Here is a 22500-nt window from a genome sequence, read left to right as displayed (position 1 = left end):
TCGACTCCTCTTTATCCTGCATCTTCTTCCTCATTCCGACTCCTCTTCATCCTGCATCTTCTTCCTCATCCCGACTCCTCTTTATCCTGCATCTTCTTCCTCATTCTGACTCCTCTTCATCCTGCATCTTCTTCCTCATCCTGACTCCTCTTCATCCTGCATCTTCTTCCTCATTCCGACTCCTCTTTATCCTGCATCTTCTTCCTCATCCCGACTCCTCTTTATCCCGACTCTTCTTCCTCATCCTGACTCCTCTTTATCCTGCATCTTCTTCCTCATTCCGACTCCTCTTCATCCTGCATCTTCTTCCTCATCCCGACTCCTCTTTATCCTGCATCTTCTTCCTCATCCCAACTCCTCTTCCTCATCTTGACTCCTCTTTATCCTGCATCTTCTTCTTCATCCCGACTCCTCTTTATCCTGCATCTTCTTCCTCATCCCGACTCCTCTTCCTCATCTTGACTCCTCTTTACCCTGCATCTTCTTCCTCATCTCGACTCCTCTTTATCCTGCATCTTCTTCCTCATCTCGACTCCTCTTTATCCTGCATCTTCTTCCTCATCCCGACTCCTCTTTATCCTGCATCTTCTTCCTCATCCCAACTCCTCTTCCTCATCTTGACTCCTCTTTACCCTGCATCTTCTTCCTCATCTCGACTCCTCTTTATCCTGCATCTTCTTCCTCATCCCGACTCCTCTTTATCCTGCATCTTCTTCCTCATCCCAACTCCTCTTCCTCATCTTGACTCCTCTTTATCCTGCATCTTCTTCCTCATCCCGACTCCTCTTTATCCTGCATCTTCTTCCTCATCCCGACTCCTCTTTATCCTGCATCTTCTTCCTCATCCCAACTCCTCTTTATCCTGCATCTTCTTCCTCATCCCGACTCCTCTTTATCCTGCATCTTCTTCCTCATCCCAACTCCTCTTCCTCATCTTGACTCCTCTTTACCCTGCATCTTCTTCCTCATCTCAACTCCTCTTTATCCTGCATCTTCTTCCTCATCCCGACTCCTCTTTATCCTGCATCTTCTTCCTCATCCCGACTCCTCTTTATCCTGCATCTTCTTCCTCATCCCAACTCCTCTTCCTCATCTTGACTCCTCTTTATCCTGCATCTTCTTCCTCATCCCGACTCCTCTTTATCCTGCATCTTCTTCCTCATCCCGACTCCTCTTTATCCTGCATCTTCTTCCTCATCCCAACTCCTCTTCCTCATCTTGACTCCTCTTTACCCTGCATCTTCTTCCTCATCTCGACTCCTCTTTATCCTGCATCTTCTTCCTCATCTCGACTCCTCTTTATCCCGACTCTTCTTCCTCATCCTGACTCCTCTTTATCCTGCATCTTCTTCCTCATCCTGACTCCTCTTTATCCTGCATCTTCTTCCTCATCCCGACTCCTCTTTATCTCGACTCTTCTTCCTCATACCAACTCATCTTCCTCATCCCGACTCCTCTTTATCCTGCATCTTCTTCCTCATCCTGACTCCTCTTTATCCTGCATCTTCTTCCTCATCCCGACTCCTCTTCATCCTGCATCTTCTTCCTCATCCCGACTCCTCTTTATCCCGACTCTTCTTCCTCATCCTGACTCCTCTTTATCCTGCATCTTCTTCCTCATCCTGACTCCTCTTTATCCTGCATCTTCTTCCTCATCCCGACTCCTCTTTATCTCGACTCTTCTTCCTCATACCAACTCATCTTCCTCATCCCGACTCCTCTTTATCCTGCATCTTCTTCCTCATCCTGACTCCTCTTTATCCTGCATCTTCTTCCTCATCCCGACTCCTCTTCATCCTGCATCTTCTTCCTCATCCCGACTCCTCTTTATCCCGACTCTTCTTCCTCATCCCGACTCCTCTTTATCCTGCATCTTCTTCCTCATCCTGACTCCTCTTTATCCTGCATCTTCTTCCTCATCCTGACTCCTCTTTATCCTGCATCTTCTTCCTCATCTCAACTCCTCTTTATCCTGCATCTTCTTCCTCATCCCGACTCCTCTTTATCCTGCATCTTCTTCCTCATCCCGACTCCTCTTTATCCTGCATCTTCTTCCTCATACCAACTTATCTTCCTCATCCCGACTCCTCTTTATCCTGCATCTTCTTCCTCATCCTGACTCCTCTTTATCCTGCATCTTCTTCCTCATCCCGACTCCTCTTCATCCTGCATCTTCTTCCTCATCCCGACTCCTCTTTATCCCGACTCTTCTTCCTCATCCCGACTCCTCTTTATCCTGCATCTTCTTCCTCATCCCGACTCCTCTTTATCCTGCATCTTCTTCCTCATCCTGACTCCTCTTCCTCATCTCGACTCCTCTTTATCCTGCATCTTCTTCCTCATCCCGACTCCTCTTTATTCTGCATCTTCTTCCTCATCCCGACTCCTCTTCATCCTGCATCTTCTTCCTCATCCCGACTCCTCTTTATCCTGCATCTTCTTCCTCATCTCGACTCCTCTTTATCCTGCATCTTCTTCCTCATTCCGACTCCTCTTCATCCTGCATCTTCTTCCTCATCCCGACTCCTCTTTATCCTGCATCTTCTTCCTCATTCTGACTCCTCTTCATCCTGCATCTTCTTCCTCATCCTGACTCCTCTTCATCCTGCATCTTCTTCCTCATTCCGACTCCTCTTTATCCTGCATCTTCTTCCTCATCCCGACTCCTCTTTATCCCGACTCTTCTTCCTCATCCTGACTCCTCTTTATCCTGCATCTTCTTCCTCATTCCGACTCCTCTTCATCCTGCATCTTCTTCCTCATCCCGACTCCTCTTTATCCTGCATCTTCTTCCTCATCCCAACTCCTCTTCCTCATCTTGACTCCTCTTTATCCTGCATCTTCTTCCTCATCCCGACTCCTCTTTATCCTGCATCTTCTTCCTCATCCCGACTCCTCTTCCTCATCTTGACTCCTCTTTACCCTGCATCTTCTTCCTCATCTCGACTCCTCTTTATCCTGCATCTTCTTCCTCATCTCGACTCCTCTTTATCCTGCATCTTCTTCCTCATCCCGACTCCTCTTTATCCTGCATCTTCTTCCTCATCCCAACTCCTCTTCCTCATCTTGACTCCTCTTTACCCTGCATCTTCTTCCTCATCTCGACTCCTCTTTATCCTGCATCTTCTTCCTCATCCCGACTCCTCTTTATCCTGCATCTTCTTCCTCATCCCAACTCCTCTTCCTCATCTTGACTCCTCTTTATCCTGCATCTTCTTCCTCATCCCGACTCCTCTTTATCCTGCATCTTCTTCCTCATCCCGACTCCTCTTTATCCTGCATCTTCTTCCTCATCCCAACTCCTCTTTATCCTGCATCTTCTTCCTCATCCCGACTCCTCTTTATCCTGCATCTTCTTCCTCATCCCAACTCCTCTTCCTCATCTTGACTCCTCTTTACCCTGCATCTTCTTCCTCATCTCAACTCCTCTTTATCCTGCATCTTCTTCCTCATCCCGACTCCTCTTTATCCTGCATCTTCTTCCTCATCCCGACTCCTCTTTATCCTGCATCTTCTTCCTCATCCCAACTCCTCTTCCTCATCTTGACTCCTCTTTATCCTGCATCTTCTTCCTCATCCCGACTCCTCTTTATCCTGCATCTTCTTCCTCATCCCGACTCCTCTTTATCCTGCATCTTCTTCCTCATCCCAACTCCTCTTCCTCATCTTGACTCCTCTTTACCCTGCATCTTCTTCCTCATCTCGACTCCTCTTTATCCTGCATCTTCTTCCTCATCTCGACTCCTCTTTATCCTGCATCTTCTTCCTCATCTCGACTCCTCTTTATCTTGCATCTTCTTCCTCATCTCGACTCCTCTTTATCCTGCATCTTCTTCCTCATCCCAACTCCTCTTCCTCATCTTGACTCCTCTTTACCCTGCATCTTCTTCCTCATCTCGACTCCTCTTTATCCTGCATCTTCTTCCTCATCTCGACTCCTCTTTACCCTGCATCTTCTTCCTCATCTCGACTCCTCTTTATCCTGCATCTTCTTCCTCATCTCGACTCCTCTTTATCCTGCATCTTCTTCCTCATCCCAACTCCTCTTCCTCATCTTGACTCCTCTTTACCCTGCATCTTCTTCCTCATCTCGACTCCTCTTTATCCTGCATCTTCTTCCTCATCTCGACTCCTCTTTATCCTGCATCTTCTTCCTCATCTCGACTCCTCTTTATCCTGCATCTTCTTCCTCATCCCAACTCCTCTTCCTCATCTTGACTCCTCTTTATCCTGCATCTTCTTCCTCATCCCGACTCCTCTTTATCCTGCATCTTCTTCCTCATCCCGACTCCTCTTTATCCTGCATCTTCTTCCTCATCCCAACTCCTCTTCCTCATCTTGACTCCTCTTTACCCTGCATCTTCTTCCTCATCTCGACTCCTCTTTATCCTGCATCTTCTTCCTCATCTCGACTCCTCTTTATCCTGCATCTTCTTCCTCATCTCGACTCCTCTTTATCCTGCATCTTCTTCCTCATCTCGACTCCTCTTTATCCTGCATCTTCTTCCTCATTCCGACTCCTCTTTATCCTGCATCTTCTTCCTCATCTCGACTCCTCTTTATCCTGCATCTTCTTCCTCATCTCGACTCCTCTTTATCCTGCATCTTCTTCCTCATCCCGACTCCTCTTTATCCTGCATCTTCTTCCTCATCCCAACTCCTCTTCCTCATCTTGACTCCTCTTTACCCTGCATCTTCTTCCTCATCTCGACTCCTCTTTATCCTGCATCTTCTTCCTCATCCCGACTCCTCTTTATCCTGCATCTTCTTCCTCATCCCAACTCCTCTTCCTCATCTTGACTCCTCTTTATCCTGCATCTTCTTCCTCATCCCGACTCCTCTTTATCCTGCATCTTCTTCCTCATCCCGACTCCTCTTTATCCTGCATCTTCTTCCTCATCCCAACTCCTCTTTATCCTGCATCTTCTTCCTCATCCCGACTCCTCTTTATCCTGCATCTTCTTCCTCATCCCAACTCCTCTTCCTCATCTTGACTCCTCTTTACCCTGCATCTTCTTCCTCATCTCAACTCCTCTTTATCCTGCATCTTCTTCCTCATCCCGACTCCTCTTTATCCTGCATCTTCTTCCTCATCCCGACTCCTCTTTATCCTGCATCTTCTTCCTCATCCCAACTCCTCTTCCTCATCTTGACTCCTCTTTATCCTGCATCTTCTTCCTCATCCCGACTCCTCTTTATCCTGCATCTTCTTCCTCATCCCGACTCCTCTTTATCCTGCATCTTCTTCCTCATCCCAACTCCTCTTCCTCATCTTGACTCCTCTTTACCCTGCATCTTCTTCCTCATCTCGACTCCTCTTTATCCTGCATCTTCTTCCTCATCTCGACTCCTCTTTATCCTGCATCTTCTTCCTCATCTCGACTCCTCTTTATCCTGCATCTTCTTCCTCATCTCGACTCCTCTTTATCCTGCATCTTCTTCCTCATCTCGACTCCTCTTTATCCTGCATCTTCTTCCTCATCCCAACTCCTCTTCCTCATCTTGACTCCTCTTTACCCTGCATCTTCTTCCTCATCTCGACTCCTCTTTATCCTGCATCTTCTTCCTCATCTCGACTCCTCTTTACCCTGCATCTTCTTCCTCATCTCGACTCCTCTTTATCCTGCATCTTCTTCCTCATCTCGACTCCTCTTTATCCTGCATCTTCTTCCTCATCCCAACTCCTCTTCCTCATCTTGACTCCTCTTTACCCTGCATCTTCTTCCTCATCTCGACTCCTCTTTATCCTGCATCTTCTTCCTCATCTCGACTCCTCTTTATCCTGCATCTTCTTCCTCATCTCGACTCCTCTTTATCCTGCATCTTCTTCCTCATCCCAACTCCTCTTCCTCATCTTGACTCCTCTTTATCCTGCATCTTCTTCCTCATCCCGACTCCTCTTTATCCTGCATCTTCTTCCTCATCCCGACTCCTCTTTATCCTGCATCTTCTTCCTCATCCCAACTCCTCTTCCTCATCTTGACTCCTCTTTACCCTGCATCTTCTTCCTCATCTCGACTCCTCTTTATCCTGCATCTTCTTCCTCATCTCGACTCCTCTTTATCCTGCATCTTCTTCCTCATCTCGACTCCTCTTTATCCTGCATCTTCTTCCTCATCTCGACTCCTCTTTATCCTGCATCTTCTTCCTCATCTCGACTCCTCTTTACCCTGCATCTTCTTCCTCATCTCGACTCCTCTTTATCCTGCATCTTCTTCCTCATCTCGACTCCTCTTTATCCTGCATCTTCTTCCTCATCCCGACTCCTCATATCCGCTCCACTCCAGATGAACAGAACCCGGAGCGCAAGATCACCTCATCACAAATACAGCAGTTACTAATGAAGTACAGCTGCAGATGAGAGTGTCCAGACAAGAGCCTCATCACACACTCACACACACACACGCACACTCACACACTCACACACACATACACACATACGCGTACACACTAGTGCTGTAGCGGTGCGTCGATGACGTCGATGACGCTTCTTTATTATTATTTTTTTGTACCATTCCCGGCGGTACAGCTCGCCACACACACACCGCCCGCCGTGTTATTCTGTCATGTTTTCTCCCTTTCTTTCCAAACCGCGACAAACGCCAGTTTCTCTGCAGAATGTGATAAATCCGCTCAACCAATCACAGCGCACCATTCCACGCATTGTAAACAGTAACGGTGGCGCTTTGAATACACCCGGCATCCTAGTTTTCCTTATCTACTTTGCACTTTTTGATCAACAAACAAACAAAAAAATGAATACATTTGACGGCATTGATGAACCTGTGGTGATTTCTGCCGTAGGGAAGAAACGTAAGCCATCGAAATCTAATCATTTACGTGAGGAGATTAACAAGATGAGGAACACGGGAGGAAGAGAAATGCCGACTGTTGCTTGTTCTCACACGACAGCGTCAAACTTATGTCGAATGCTGACACGTGAACCCCAGGGGATCTTTTAAAAAACTTTCAATTCTTGTACTCAAAGTCAACGAAAACCGAGCAGGACCATTTTACAGCTGATCGCCGTCAAAAAATTTCAGAAGGTATTTCTTAGCGATGGCTGATTGAATGTAGCCTATGTTTAGTCCAGTACGTGCTAAATATAAGATTAGTATTGACCGAGTTCAGAGGCTGTCATGTGGATCAACTTACTTTGTTGTGTATTTTCAACAGTTTCAATATGAAAAATAACTTTTATATTGATTCAATGGATTAATTGCATTTAAAAAAAAAACATGTCATGAATTTATTGCATTTTTGGGAAAAAATAATCTGTTTTTATAATAAATCTTTGAAAATCAAAATCTGGATTTGAATTATTTATGTTATTATAACCTAAAGATGCTATGTGAAAGTTTGAAACAGAAAATAGTGGTTTTCATCTTGCCACTTTCTTGGTAAAGAAAATAAATTTTTTACTCAAATTAATCAAAATGGATTTATCACGTTTATACTATATTATTCAGAAGTAAACATTGTAGCTGACAGTGTGTTCATGTCAGAATGTTTATTTTTTAAACCACAACCGTCTAAGTGCTTCTTTTACTGATATATTTAACAATATCTTTTGCATTTCTCATCCAAACAACGTCAAACTTGGCACTGCACTTACTCGTGCCCAGACACCTGTCGAGTTTGAAATCCATCGGAGTAACGTTTTGACAGAGATATGCGAATAACAGACAGGATAAGTAATTCAAATTAGTCGTTAGATTAGTCGACTAATCGATAAAATAATCGCCCGACTAATCGTTTAATAAATAATCGTTTACCCCAGCCCTAGTACACACACACATTTAGGCTTATTATAATTTACTGAGACTAAAACTACAGAAAAAAAGCATTTCCTTTACTTAAAATAAAATAAACAATAATTGAAATAAAATTAAATGACAAAAAAAAATTCAGCTAGTTATTTTTCAGCAACATTTTGTCATTTTAATTTAGTTTAACGATATACTAAAATGACTAAAAATTAAATAAAATTAAAAACTCTATTCAGATACCATCACTTAATCTCCCACGTCCTCCGTCTGCACCTCTTGTGCTATAGGTTTTTACTATTTTAAATATCAGACTAAACTCTGATATGTCCTAACAGAGAGGTCTACTGATGACTGGATTGAACACAATTAATTTGTTAACTTTTCACTTGATGTATTGCACTTATATTTATATACTTAAAAGCAAAGAAGACTCTGACTGGATCTCACAACTCTGGAAGAGACGTATATTTCTCTGTACTGAATGTTGTGCTTCGTACTAAAGATTGTCAGTTCATGATCTTCATATGTAACAGGAACATTAATCATGATCAAGTCATTTTATATATATTTATATTCTTTGAATCTTTTAATTCTGACAAGAACATTTAATAATGCATGAATAGCAAGGCTTTATTCCTAGAGCGTGTTCATATAGTCCGCAGGAGACAAATTAATACAGTAACAATGCATCACTTTCAACCTCTTGTTGAAACAACTGTCAGAATGGAAGGCTTGCAACGTGACTGTTCTTAAAGAATTACAGTAGGAATGGTAAGATCACAGTACTGGTCGTCTGCAACTTCATACATCATCTGTCTCGGAAATCTGAAACAATAATACTGCATAATATATGCATCTTAAAACAAAACATGTCTCCTATGCACGTCATTACATACATTAATGTGTGGTGGACAGCACAGGACATGAAAATCCATCAATACTAACAATGAATGTTTATGTTCACATGTGGACTTAACAGTAGTTCATAAACTATTGAACTATAACTTTAAAATTAAAGTTAAAGTTATTCATAAACTATAACTTTAACTTCAGTTAACACAGAAATGAACGATCACTGCACACACCTCTGCTTAGCCATGAACTGGTCGAAAGCTGATGACGTAACATGCAGGTACGCCCCTCATGTGATGCTGATTGGTCGACTGATAAGCTTAAATCTGATTGGCTAAAGAGTACGACTCATCTGTGTAGGAGGAGTCGCTGCCAGGAAAGTCTCAAAACCACACACACACATCCAAGGCGATTCACACACGTGAATTACAATTTGCACATTCACATTCAAGGATAAACTCGTACATTTTAAACATTCAAAGGTTTTTGTGCACAGTTGTATATCTACGAATTGTGTTTTGCATTTGTGAAATATATTCTACGAATATATAATTTTATTTTGCACATGTGAATTGCTTTTTGTGAATTTTTGTTTTTTTCATGCACGTGAATTTTTTTTTTGGGTACGTGAATTAGGTTTCATGCATGTGAAATTATCTACGCATGTATGAATCATGTTTTTTGCGTGAATTATTAATGAGTCTGATTTGGCTCCATACACATTCTGGATCTCACAGACAGACGACAGAAAACAAGATGCATGTGGAGTTTCACACAAGACCAAAGACTTAAGCATATGAATCTGTCACCAGAATTTACTACAGTATTTCTGAGGTCATGACCTGCTTTATGGCTCGTCATGTGATTAGTAAATATGAGAGGCGAACAGATGACAACAACTTTTATCTCCTCATTAATGAATTAGTTTGCGCTGGTAAACACTCGGAGGGTGAAACGCAGACCAGAGATCGCTTCATGATATGAGCAAAGTTTGTAACGAGTCAAAATTAATAAAATTTATCAGCCAGAAGATATAACCCTCAAAACAACCCACACACTGCTCCTCTCAAACGACCAGCACAACTAGAAAACGGAAACTACCGAACATCCTCTCAAAACCTCAATCATATGCAGTAGCTCTGCTCAGACTAATGCCAGCGGCTGCAGACAAACAGACTAAATATTTAGTTAAAGCTCGTGTGTAAAGAAGCGCCACGATTACAGCAGCAGACGAGAGACATGAACCTCATCATACACTAGGGCTGTAGTCAAGACCACCTTTATCGAGTCCAAGACAAGTCCAAGACCAGGACTAGTCGAGTCCAAGTCAAGACCGAGTCCAAAGAGGTTCGAGTCCGAGTCAAGACCGAGTCCAGGACAGGAAAAAAAAAAAGTCTGCTAAAAAAATATAGGCTAGCCTATAGAAATTAAATCATTATGTAATAATGAAATAATGAATAAAAAAATAATAATTATATAGGCCTAAAGGAGCACACACATTCGTTTCGACTGTCTGATCAGCCTTACATTCTGTTCCTGTCAATCATACACGCGATGTCAACCAATTAAACTGCATGAGGGAGGGCCGAGCCAACTCACACACACACACACACACAAGAGATGCAGATAAACCGCGGATCGGGCGGATGACGTGACGAAAAATAATATTTTAGCCTACCACTCGTGGAATAGGCAAAGAAAGAAAGATAAGAAAAAAAGTCGGAAAACTTTGCCCATTAGATGTGCAAGGCAAGCAGGCTAGTTTTCGGGGTGTTATGGACAATTAAAAATATGAATATTCACGTTGCACTAGCGGTGGACTTTCAGCGAGTTTATTTAAACATTTATTTTTTAAAGAGCCGTTTGTGAGTCAAAAGAGCCGGCTCTTTCATTGAGCTGAGTGAAACGAGCCGGCTCACGAAAAAGAGCCGAAATGCCCATAGTTATTAGGTGGCCAGTGTTTCACTTTCCCTCCAATAATATTTTGTTTTAATATCGCGGCGACGTTTGTGTGATTACTGGGAACATAATAAAGACACCTGGACTCGGTCGAGACCAAAAGCCATATTTGGCAAGACCAGTGGCCGAGACCGAGACAAGTCCGAGTCCGAATACCAGCGAGTCCGAGACAAGTCCGAGACCATAGAAAAGCGGTCTCGAGTCCGGACTCGAGTACTACAGCCCTATCATACACACACACGCACACACACACACACACTCTCACTCACACTCACACACACACACTCTCACACACTCACTCACACTCACTCACACACACACTCTCTCTCACACACACACACACACACACACACATTCACTCACTCACACACACACACTCTCACTCACACACTCACTCACACAATCACTCACACACACACTCACTCACACACTCACTCACTCACTCACTCACACACACACACACTCACTCACTCACTCACTCACTCACTCACTCACTCACACACACACACACACACACACACTCACTCACTCACTCACACACACACACACACACACACACACTCACACTCACACACGTTCAATGTTATATAGTTTACTGAGACTAAAACTACATTAAAAAAGCATTTCCTTTCCTTAAAATAAAATACAATAAACAATAACTTAAGTAAAATTAAATATGGCAAAATAAAAGCGTCATCTGTTCATAATGAAGGCCGAAACACTTCATCAATATGTCACTGGTTAGTCTGGGCAAAAAATAGCAGAGCGTAATCGTTCAGGCCGAGATGAGATTACACTGCAGGATAATCTGATGAGATTAAAGCGCAAGCAAATCCAGCCTCACACACACACACACACACACTTCACTTCTCCTGCAGTCACACACACACACACACACACACACACACACACACTTCACTACTCCTGCAGTCACACACACACACACACACACTTCACTACTCCTGCAGTCACACACGCACACACACACACACACACTTTACTTCTCCTGCAGTCACACACACACACACACACACACACACACACACAGACACACACACACACTTTACTTCTCCTGCAGTCACACACACACACACACACACACACACACAGACACACACACACACTTTACTTCTCCTGCAGTCACACACACACACACACACACACACACACACTTCACTACTCCTGCAGTCACACACACACACACACACTTCACTACTCCTGCAGTCACACACACACACACACACACACACACACAGACACACACACACACTTTACTTCTCCTGCAGTCACACACACACACACACACACACACACTTCACTACTCCTGCAGTCACACACACACACACACACACACACACTTTACTTCTCCTGCAGTCACACACACACACACACACACACACACAGACACACACACACACTTTACTTCTCCTGCAGTCACACACACACACACACACTCTGATTGTCAGGCTATTTTCATCATCTGGTTGCCATTGTTCCCAGGCTTCCAGAAAAGATATTTTCCGCTGCTTTCAGCCCATTATCTCACACTCGTTGCAGAACTCGCTCTCGTCTCGACCGCAGAAGCTCAGACGGTTCTTACACAGAAATCAGGGCCTCTTTTAGCGTCTTGTTAAATGAAGTGTCGACGGGTAAACCAGATTTCACACGACACCACTGGCAGAGACATAAACACGTTTTATAAGGTCACTCGCCGTTCGCCAGACTAACCCTTTCCATTCTGCAGAACCACAGCAGCTCAGAGATTAGAATATGCAAATGAGCCCCGCCTCCACTCACTCACTCACTCAGAGATCCACTGGTTGACGATCACACGTTGATCTGATTGGTTACAGTAGTTTGTGACGTCAGAAACTAACTTTCTAAAAATTAGCACTAATTTTCACATAATCTGTACATCAATATTGAATGTTTGATTGAATAACTCCGCGGTGAACTGAAGCATCCTCACCTTCGCCGGGGTCGTTCCTCGCCGACGCCTCCAGCAACGCGACGCTGGCCGCGAACGAAACCCTCCTGCGGTTCTCCTGCGCGTTCCCGTGTGCGCGGCGCTTGTCGTTCTTGCGCTTCTTGTTCTGCATGTCCTTCTCGTAGACGGCCCATCGCTTGAGCTGCTGCGTGCGGCGCTTCTGGGCGGCTCGGAGACGCTCCAGACTCGGCACTTTATCCAGGTTCTGCAGCTCCGTCAGCAGCTCCAGGTGATTGGCCATGATGATGATGAAGATGAGGAAGATGATGATGATGAATCTAGCAGGGACTGAAGCCTCTCCCTGCCAAACCTCCACCCTTCATCCTGAACCTGAGGAACACACAGATTGAGCATTACGACATGATCACAGCAAGAGCAAAACGAAGAAACGCTCGGATCATTCACATTATTTAAAGAGCACTTATTCTGCTTTTTCCCCTGTTCATCTTTCCAGGGTTCCCACTCCTCGGTTCACTTCAAATTCAAGGATCTTTCAAGGACTTTCCAGGTCCAATACCCTTAAACTCAAGGACTTAATGTGGGACACACTTCAAGTGAGAGCAAGGTTACATCGTGTTACCTTGTAACATACATTGTTGCAGTTTTGCGCGCATGAACGCCATGGCAACGTACAACACAAAGTACCTCACGCGGGAAACACGACGTAACACGTAAACGCGCGTAACTAATGTAAATCAAGCGAGCTAGCGCGCATAGGCCGCGAAGTGTTGGCGGAATAACACATTAGCGGACCGGAGGGATTATATGGAATTTTTTCCAGAAAACGTATAAATTCTATTTATAAATTCAAGCACTTTCCAGGACCTGAATCTGTGTGTGCTTATTTTCAAAAGACTTTTTTTTTTCAGATTCACAAACTCTCAAGGATTTCAAGGACCCGAGGGAATCCTGTCTTTCTTTAAGTCGACTCAGCTTTATATATACAGCGCTTTTTACAACACAGTTTGTTTTAAAGCAGCTTTACAGAGATAACAGGAAAATAATGCAAAATGTTACAAAATATTCTATTTCAAAACGAATGCTGTTCTTTTGAACTTTCTATTCATCAAAGAATCCTGAAGAATAAAATATATGATGGTTTCCACAAAAATATGAAACTTATCACATAAAATATGAATATTTCAACACTGATAATAATTATAAATGTTTCTTGAGCATCAAATCATCATACTGATTTCTGAAGGATCATGTGACACTGAAGACTGGAGTAATGATGCTGAAAATTCAGCTTTGATCACAGGAATAAATTACACTTTACTATATATACATTATAATAATATTTTGTGATTTTTACTGTATTTCTAATTAAATAAATGCAGCCTTGGTGAGCAGAAGAGACTCTTTCAAAAAGAGAAAATATTCCGACCTCAAAAATATATTAATATTTATACAGTGGGGAGAACAAGTATTTGATAATACATAAGCAGTTGCAGTTCTCTGTAATTTTTATCATAGGTACTCTTCAACTGTGAGTGACGGAATCTAAAACAAAAATCCAGAAAATCACTTTGTATGATTTTTAAGTAATTAATTTGCATTTTATTGCATGACATAAGTATTTGATACATCAGAAAAGCAGAACTTAATATTTGGTACAGAAACCTTTGTTTGCAATTACAGAGATCATACGTTTCCTGTAATTCTTGACCAGGTTTGCACACACTGCAGGGATTTTGGCCCACTCCTCCATACAGACCTTCTCCAGATCCTTCAGGTGTCGGGGCTGTCACTGGGCAATATGGACTTTCAGCTCCTCCACAGATTTTCTATTGGGTTCAGGTCTGGAGACTGGCTAGGCCACTCCAGGACCTTGAGATGCTTCTTACAGAGCCACTCCTTAGTTGCCCTGGCTGTGTGTTTCGGGTCGTTGTCATGTTGGAAGACCCAGCCACGACCCATCTTCAATGCTCTTACAGAGGGAAGGAGGTTGTTGGCCAAGATCTCGCGATACATGGCCCCATCATCCTCCCCTCAATACGGTGCAGTCGTCCTGTCCCCTTTGCAGAAAAGCATGCCCAAAGAATGATGTTTCCACCTCCATGCTTCACGGTTGGGATGGTGTTCTTGGGGTTGTACTCATCCTTCGTCTTCCTCTAAACACGGCGAGTGGAGTTTAGACCAAAAAGCTCTACTTCTGTCTCATCAGACCACATGACCTTCTCCCATTCCTCCTCTGGATCATCCAGATGGTCATTGGCAATCTTCAGACAGGCCTGGACATGCGCTGGCTTGAGCAGGGGGACCTTGCGTGCGCAAGATTTTAATCCATGACGGCGTAGTGTGTTACTAATGGTTTTCTTTGAGACTGTGGTCCCAGCTCTCTTCAGGTCATTGACCAGGTCCTGCCGTGTAGTTCTGGGCTGATCTCTCACCTTCCTCATGATCATTGATGCCCCACGAGGTGAGATCTTGCATGGTTCCCCAGACTGAGGGAGACTGACCGTCATCTTGAACTTCTTCCATTTTCTAATAATTGCGCCAACAGTTGTTGCCTTCTCACCAAGCTGCTTGCCTATTGTCCTGTAGCCCATGCCAGCCTTGTGCAGGTCTACAGTTTTATCCCTGATGTCCTTACACAGCTCTCTGGTCTTGGCCATTGTGGAGAGGTTGGAGTCTGTTTGATTGAGTGTGTGGACAGGTGTCTTTTATACAGGTAACGAGTTCAAACAGGTGCAGTTAATACAGATAATGAGTGGAGAACAGGAGGGCTTCTTAAAGAAAAACTAACAGGTCTGTGAGAGCCGGAATTCTTACTGGTTGGTAGGTGATCAAATACTTATGTCATGCAATAAAATGCAAATTAATTATTTAAAAATCATACAATGTGATTTTCTGGATTTTTGTTTTTTGTTTTGATTTTTGTTTCCGTCTCTCACAGTTGAAGAGTACCTATGATAAAAATTACAGACCTCTACATGCTTTGTAAGTGGGAAAACCTGCAAAATCGGCAGTGCATCAATACTTGTTCTCCCCACTGTATGTGTATATATAGACTTGACACTGGCCTCTTTTGTCTTGGAACATGACAGTCACCAACAAACACCTTCCCACAGATTCCTCTTTATGAACTCATCAGCAGAATAATGCGCATCTGTGTGTGTGTGTGTGTGTGTGAGTGTGTGTCAGGGGATTTTCCTCAGTCATTTATCAACGAGAGCAAAGACGAGGAAAGTGGGCTTTATACATCAGCAATGAAGATGCCAGGCTCATCTCTACTGCGGTGCAATTTTCCGTTCGTGAAGTGGGCAAAGCTGACACACACTCACACACACATACACACAACTGTCACATCCTGTCACCACCGGACGCCATCGAAACACGCACACGCAAACAAGCCTCACGATTTCCTGTGCTTATCGCTGAGACATCTCAGAACACGCTCCTCCTCCAGAGGTGTGTGTGTGTGTGTGTGTGTGTGTGTGTGTGTGTGTGTGCGTGTGTGTGTGTGTGTGTGAGACATCTCAGAACACTCTTCTCCTCCAGAGGTGTGTGTGTGTGTGTGTGTGAGACATCTCAGAACACACTTCTCCTCCAGAGGTGTGTGTGTGTGTGTGTGTGTGTGTGTGTGTGTGTGTGTGTGTGTGTGAGTGAGACATCTCAGAACACGCTTCTCCTCCAGAGGTGTGTGTGTGTGTGTGTATGTGTGTGTGTGTGTGTGTGTGTGTGTGAGACATCTCAGAACACGCTTCTCCTCCAGAGGTGTGTGTGTGTGTGTGAGAGAGAGAGAGAGAGAGAGAGAGAGAGAGTGTGTGTGTGTGTGTGTGTGTGTGTGTGTGTGTGATAGGAGAGAACAACAGAAAACAGAGCAGTGGATCGTGTGTGTTTCCAGTTCTCACAGATGTTTGAATCGCTCCTGTAAAGCGGACGTTCACGAGAGAGAACGTGCTCATCTAATATTCAACAGGAACAGCACAAGCTTTCACACACGTTACTCTTAACAGATGTCAGTCGTGTGTAAGTCAGTGTGTGACGACAGAAAACTACAGAAGCATGAGTGTTAAACTCGACAGACCGCAGTAAAAATCATAAAAGTGGTTCTGTGATTTGTATCGTCTAAAATTGGAATTGAATGAATCAGCCGTTTTGAATGAATCATTTGAATGAATGATTCAATGACTCGCTCGTTCAGATCAGGACTTGCCGCCTCATATTAGATGTTTTAGTTTCAGATTCAAAATTTTATTGAATTGAATATATTGATTAAATGTAAGAATTTGACATACAGATGATACATTTTAATACAGCTTATGATCTAGAAATAATGTCCCTGAAAATCAAATATCACTTCTTAATGGAAAAGATAATTGTTATTTCTGTGAAGTAAACACTGACCGGCCTAAACCAGCCAGTGTGCACACACACACACACACACACACACACACACACTCACACACACTACTGTATCAACTAACTATCGTTTATTGGCAAAATAACAGAAATGATCAGGATATAATTTTCTGTCAATATCACACACCCCTCTGTCAGAGACTGCAACACTGCGTGCGTACGTGTGTGTGTGTGTGTGTGTGTGTGTGTGTGAGAGACTGCGAGTGTGTGTATGTGTGTGTGTGAGACTGCGAGTGTGTGTATGTGTGTGAGTGTGTGTGTGTGTGTGTGTGTGACACTGTGAATGTGTGTGGGTGTGAGAGAGAGAGAGAAAAAGAGAGTATGCATGTGTATGATAGAGAGAGACTGTGAATGTGTGTATGTGTGTGAGTGTACTGTGCATTTGTGTGTGTGTGTGTATGTGTGTGAGAGAGATAGTGTTTATGTGTGTATGCGAGTGTGTGAGTATGTGTGTGCGAGTATGTGTGTGTATGTGTGCGAGAGAGTGCGAGAGTGTGTGTGTGTGTTTGCTCATCAGTGAGAGTGCAGGTGTGCTTAGAGGACAACAGCATCAAAGACACTAGACACACACACACACACAAACTCACACACTGTCTCTCTCTCTCTCACACACACACACACACACACACACACACGTGTCCTCTGCTGACGGGTCACACAAACCGCAGCCAGAACAAAAACATCTTGCACAACATCTCTACAATATCAGTCATTACCCCGTCTGACCCTGTGACCTCACACACACACACACACACACACACACACCGTACACTGAAGAAAATCTGCAGTCTTTTTCTCTGCGGGACCAAAACTATCAAAATAACATCATCACCTGAAAACACAATCTTCCTCACTCAGAAAATTCCAATTGGGAACAACTGTCAGGAAAGAATGGACAGGGCCTCGTTTATCCCGCACTGATTTCCTTTTTATATTTCGTATGAATTTACATTTTAATGAACATCAGCAAACACTGAGGATGATGGGATGTTCATATTTAATCAACATCAGGATCTGACATCTGTATCAGTCACACACACACGCACACACACTCGCAGATGTCAGCGGGGTTGAGTTAGCGCAGGTTAACGCTCATGCTAATGTGTCAACACACACTTCCAGGATGTTTTCAGCACTTAACAACATTAGAGACACACAGGAGCGGACGCTGATCTAATAAGCAGGGAAGTAATTACATTACCTGATGCGCACACACACACACACACACACACACACACACACGTCGCCTGGAACAAGTTAATAAAGAGATGTTACATCCCGGTCGGGTCGAGCCGCTGTCAGTCAGGAACTGCTCAGGGAAACTGAAGAAGCGAGAGATAACGGCGACTCCTCGAACACAGCGCTAATGAAACGACTCGCGATCACACAACATCCGTACGCGTGTTAAACTGTGTGTAACGGATCATAGTTGTTCCTGTTAAAGTCCCCCTGTGGTGAAAATCCAGCGTTTAATGTTGTTTATGTGTCTATGTGGTGTTTTTAATACGCTTTAAGACAAACCATGTGTAAATTCATAAGTCATAAATTCATAAGCTTAAAAGTCTCATTTTGGTGATTAAAGATGAGTTTTAAGGAATAAAATGATTGACTACAGGGGGACTTTAATGTTACTGACTGTTACTGACTGTTCCTTTTATAATGTTTGTTTTCATTAATCAGGCTAGTAGCTTTTGCTGTGGTATATCGCTCATGAAGTGTTATTTAAATAATAAATAGAAAGCAAAGTTATATTATTCCCTCCACACACACACACACTTTTCACACACACAAAAATTATCAGATTTGTGGCTCAAAAACCACAATGTGATCTGAATTATGAATTATGAGTTTTAAATATTCATTACTGAATGAATCTGCATATTTGAACAAATCGTTCGATTGAATGATTCAATGACTCACTCATTAAGACAAGGACTTTTAATTTAATATTTAAAAATATATATTTTTTAGTATTTACTACTTCAATATAATTTTTTTTAAATACTTAAATTGATAACAAACACATACATTTAATTTTATAAATAAATTCCCTTTATAAAGGTCAAAACACTCTTGAAAATCAAATATTGAACTGTGATGATAAATATAAGTTAATATAAGTGAGCTTAATGTTTATTACTGCGTATTGAATGAATGATTCAGTGACTCGCTCATGGTTTCATATTTAAAAATACTTGTTTTTGTGTATATGAATTTGGATGAATAAATCAAAAGTATGTTGAGGGCTGCACATAATCAGATTGTGACATGGACTAGTGTGTGTGAATATTAAAGCGTAAGAAATGTAAAAGAAAACTGGTTTTGAGGCATGAAAGTGACTTTGGATGTCCAGTATTTAGTTTTGTAAGATGCATTACTGAATCGAATAAGCTTATGAATCAAATCCAATCCAATTGATTCGCTGTGAACTGATTCACCGACTCCAGAATCATGTGCTGTGCATGTCAGCTGACCACGAGTCCAGTTTTGACCCCTGACCTCTTCATAGCACACATGTGACCCTGAGCTCCTTATACTGTCACACGAAACACACCGGCACTGCAATAAAACACACACACACACACACACACGAGCGGCCTTAAAGAACTGTGTGTGAGGGATAATGTAGTCATCATGAAACAAACCCCGGCTCATAAAGTCCCCCTGAAAGGGTTAATTGTGTGATAATGACCAGCTGAATGTACATTATCCTGCTAATAGAGTACTTCAGCATATGAAATATTGATTTGAAAAGACTTTATGAGCAGATAAAGTGTCGTGACACGAGAGATATTTATGCACTAGTGCTCATCGATTTTGATTCACAAACTTGCGATTCGATTCAGTTAGATTAGATGTGGATTCATTTGGATATATATCAGGTACCGTACATGTACATCTTTCTCAAAGGAAAAAAATATACTTGTTAAATTAACATTTAAATGGCACATTGTTTTTATAACACTAACTTTCATGTTTGTACTCCAATTTAAACGCTGGCTGTCATAAAACTTGATTTATTCAAACATACATTAAATATTGAAAAACAGGTTATGTAAAAATAATGAGTGTGTAATTTAGTGTATATGTGTATCAAAACGCTCCCCTAGAGTTATTTCTGTGTTGAGTTTGTGTGTATTGAGTGTGTTCCCTGAGGAGAATGTGAGGTTATTGTTCTCCGCTGTTTCACTGACGGCTGAAACACTGATGGATGATTTCATGAGACATGATTGAGTTCAGGAAGTTGTTCTGAATCTTTCAACTTTCCTTCTGATGTTCATTGATGTTTATTTGCTGCTGTACCTAGTAGTGAAGAGCAAGAGATGATCGCTTCATCTGTCACACACACACACACACACACACACACACACACACACACACACACACACTGAGTTTACTGGTGAAACTGACAGGATTTGAGACTTTCATATCAGAAGTATCAGACAGTGATGCACCGATATGAACATTTTGTCCGATATCGATAACCGATAATTCTTCATATCTGAAAGCCGATAACCGATATATCGGCCGATAAATCTAAATACAGATTTTTATATCATTTCTGACTACAAAAACAAAGTCTCACTGTTAAAAGCCACGTCCCAAACACACAATTATAATGTTCTCGTTATAGTTTTACAGCGTTTATGACAGGCTTGCGCTGCACATGCTGCACTGAAACTGTACTTTCCTTTCCTGAAGTGCTTCAGTCATAAACCCTCATGATGAGCAGCGTCTCCGGCCGATACCGATATGGTGGATATATCGCGCATCCCTAATATCAAAGATTACTGTGATTATGGGATGGCAGGAGCGACAGATGTTTGGTGGAGTTTTGTTCATTCATCACTGAAAACAGCGTCTAAAAGATCCACTCTTGGGGTTTAAGAATCACTATTTTAACCCAGCCCTATTATGCACATAATATGAAGGAAATCACTGAGATCATTTCTATAATCATATATTTATCTGCATCTGTTTTGCTGACTCATGTGGTCACGCTTATCGCTGATAGTTAGACGGACGAATCAAAGGATTCTTCAGTTTCTGCTTGAATGCGAAACGCAGTCCAACTAGGACAAGAAATCAGCCTGAATACAACAACCTTCAGAGAGAGAGAGAGAGAGAGAGAGAGAGAGAGAGAGAGAGAGACAGAGAGAGAGAGAGACAGAGAGAGAGAGAGACAGAGAGAGAGAGAGACAGAGAGAGAGAGAGACAGAGAGAGACAGAGAGAGAGAGAGAGAGAGAGAGAGAGAGAGACAGAGAGAGACAGAGAGAGAGAGAGACAGAGAGAGAGAGAGACAGAGAGAGAGAGACAGAGAGAGAGAGAGACAGAGAGAGAGAGAGAGGGGGGGGGGGAGACAGAGAGAGGGGGAGAGAGAGACAGAGAGAGAGAGAGACAGAGAGAGAGAGACAGAGAGAGAGAGAGAGACAGAGAGAGAGAGAGACAGAGAGAGAGAGAGAGAGAGACAGAGAGAGAGAGAGAGGAGAGAGAGAGAGAGGGGGGGAGAGAGAGACAGAGAGAGAGACAGAGAGAGAGACAGAGAGAGACAGAGAGAGACAGAGAGAGAGAGAGACAGAGAGAGAGACAGAGAGAGAGGGAGAGAGGGAGAGAGGGAGAGAGAGACAGAGACAGAGAGGAGAGAGAGAGAGAGAAGAGTGTGTGTGTGTGTGTGTGTGTGTGTGTGTGTGTGTGTGTGTGTGTGTGTGTGTGTGTGTGTGATTGTCAGTGTTAGTTCAGGCTCTTTCTGGGTCAGATTTTCCCCAGTTATCAGCCAAATCAGGCCAGCTATAGAATTAGAAAGACACACAGAACGTGGAGAGAAACACACAAGCGTCGGTAGAACGGCGAGGTCAGAGGTCGTGACGGCGTGAGGTCATCACCTGACAGGTGAGAGCCAACACACTGATAACCTGTCGTTCATCTGTAATGATGAGTATAGGGCATGGAAACACGATGGGTTATTATCTGTCAGACTGTAGTAAAGGCCTCTATGAATAATAAATAAACCCAATTAGATTAAAACATCAGTTATCGTTCACATCCGCCTCAGATTTCATGAGCGTCTTCACTGAACCACAGACGAAAGCGTGTCCACAAAACTATGATACGAACAAACCAGATTATGTTCATCTGATAGACAATGCAAAATATCTATTTTATCTGTATATAAAATATTTAAAATCAATTTCAATTATTCATTATTTTCAGGCCACATCTTTATTAATTGAACTCATGATGCATTTAAAAAGAAGAAGAAAAAAGGGTTAAAAAACTGAATTTAATTTAAAAAAAAAATTTTTTGTCAGCTAAATTATTTTAGAATATTAATATTTAATAATAGTTCATATTTCAATAGCATTTCACGGTTCTCTGATGTCAGTTAATGTTCATTTGACATGCAGGTCAACAAATCAAATATTTCAGTGTTTCGAAAAATATTTATTTTAATTTTTTCATGTTTATAAATGAATGATATAGAGGTCATCCCCCAGTCCGACCGCATCACTTTATTAAAACAGAATCTAGAAAACACAATTTAGGGAGAGAATAAAGCAGTGAGT

The 22500-nt window shown here is 42.6% G+C and overlaps 2 protein-coding genes across 2 annotated transcripts in view; both read right to left on the bottom strand.

The window, feature by feature from the left end:
• Positions 1 to 22500, bottom strand: part of ppp1r16b (protein phosphatase 1, regulatory subunit 16B) — a 70160-nt gene that overhangs the window by 33557 nt on the left and 14103 nt on the right. Inside the window, exon 2 of the mRNA XM_084129096.1 lies at positions 12550 to 12897. Coding sequence (XP_083985222.1) covers positions 12550 to 12808 — 259 coding nt within the window. The 5' untranslated portion in view covers positions 12809 to 12897. The remainder of the gene's footprint in view (positions 1 to 12549; positions 12898 to 22500) is intronic.
• The window catches only part of LOC311092401 (cytochrome c oxidase subunit NDUFA4), a 106090-nt gene that overhangs the window by 79662 nt on the left and 3928 nt on the right, over positions 1 to 22500 (bottom strand). The gene's annotated exons all lie outside the window — the stretch shown is intronic.

This window comes from Abramis brama, assembly GCF_963993115.1.
Source record: "Abramis brama genome assembly, chromosome: 11".
In the NCBI taxonomy this organism is placed as follows: Eukaryota; Metazoa; Chordata; class Actinopteri; order Cypriniformes; family Leuciscidae; genus Abramis; species Abramis brama.
The sequence above is the reverse complement of the archived record's forward strand: the minus strand, read 5'-3'. Positions and strand labels throughout refer to the sequence as shown.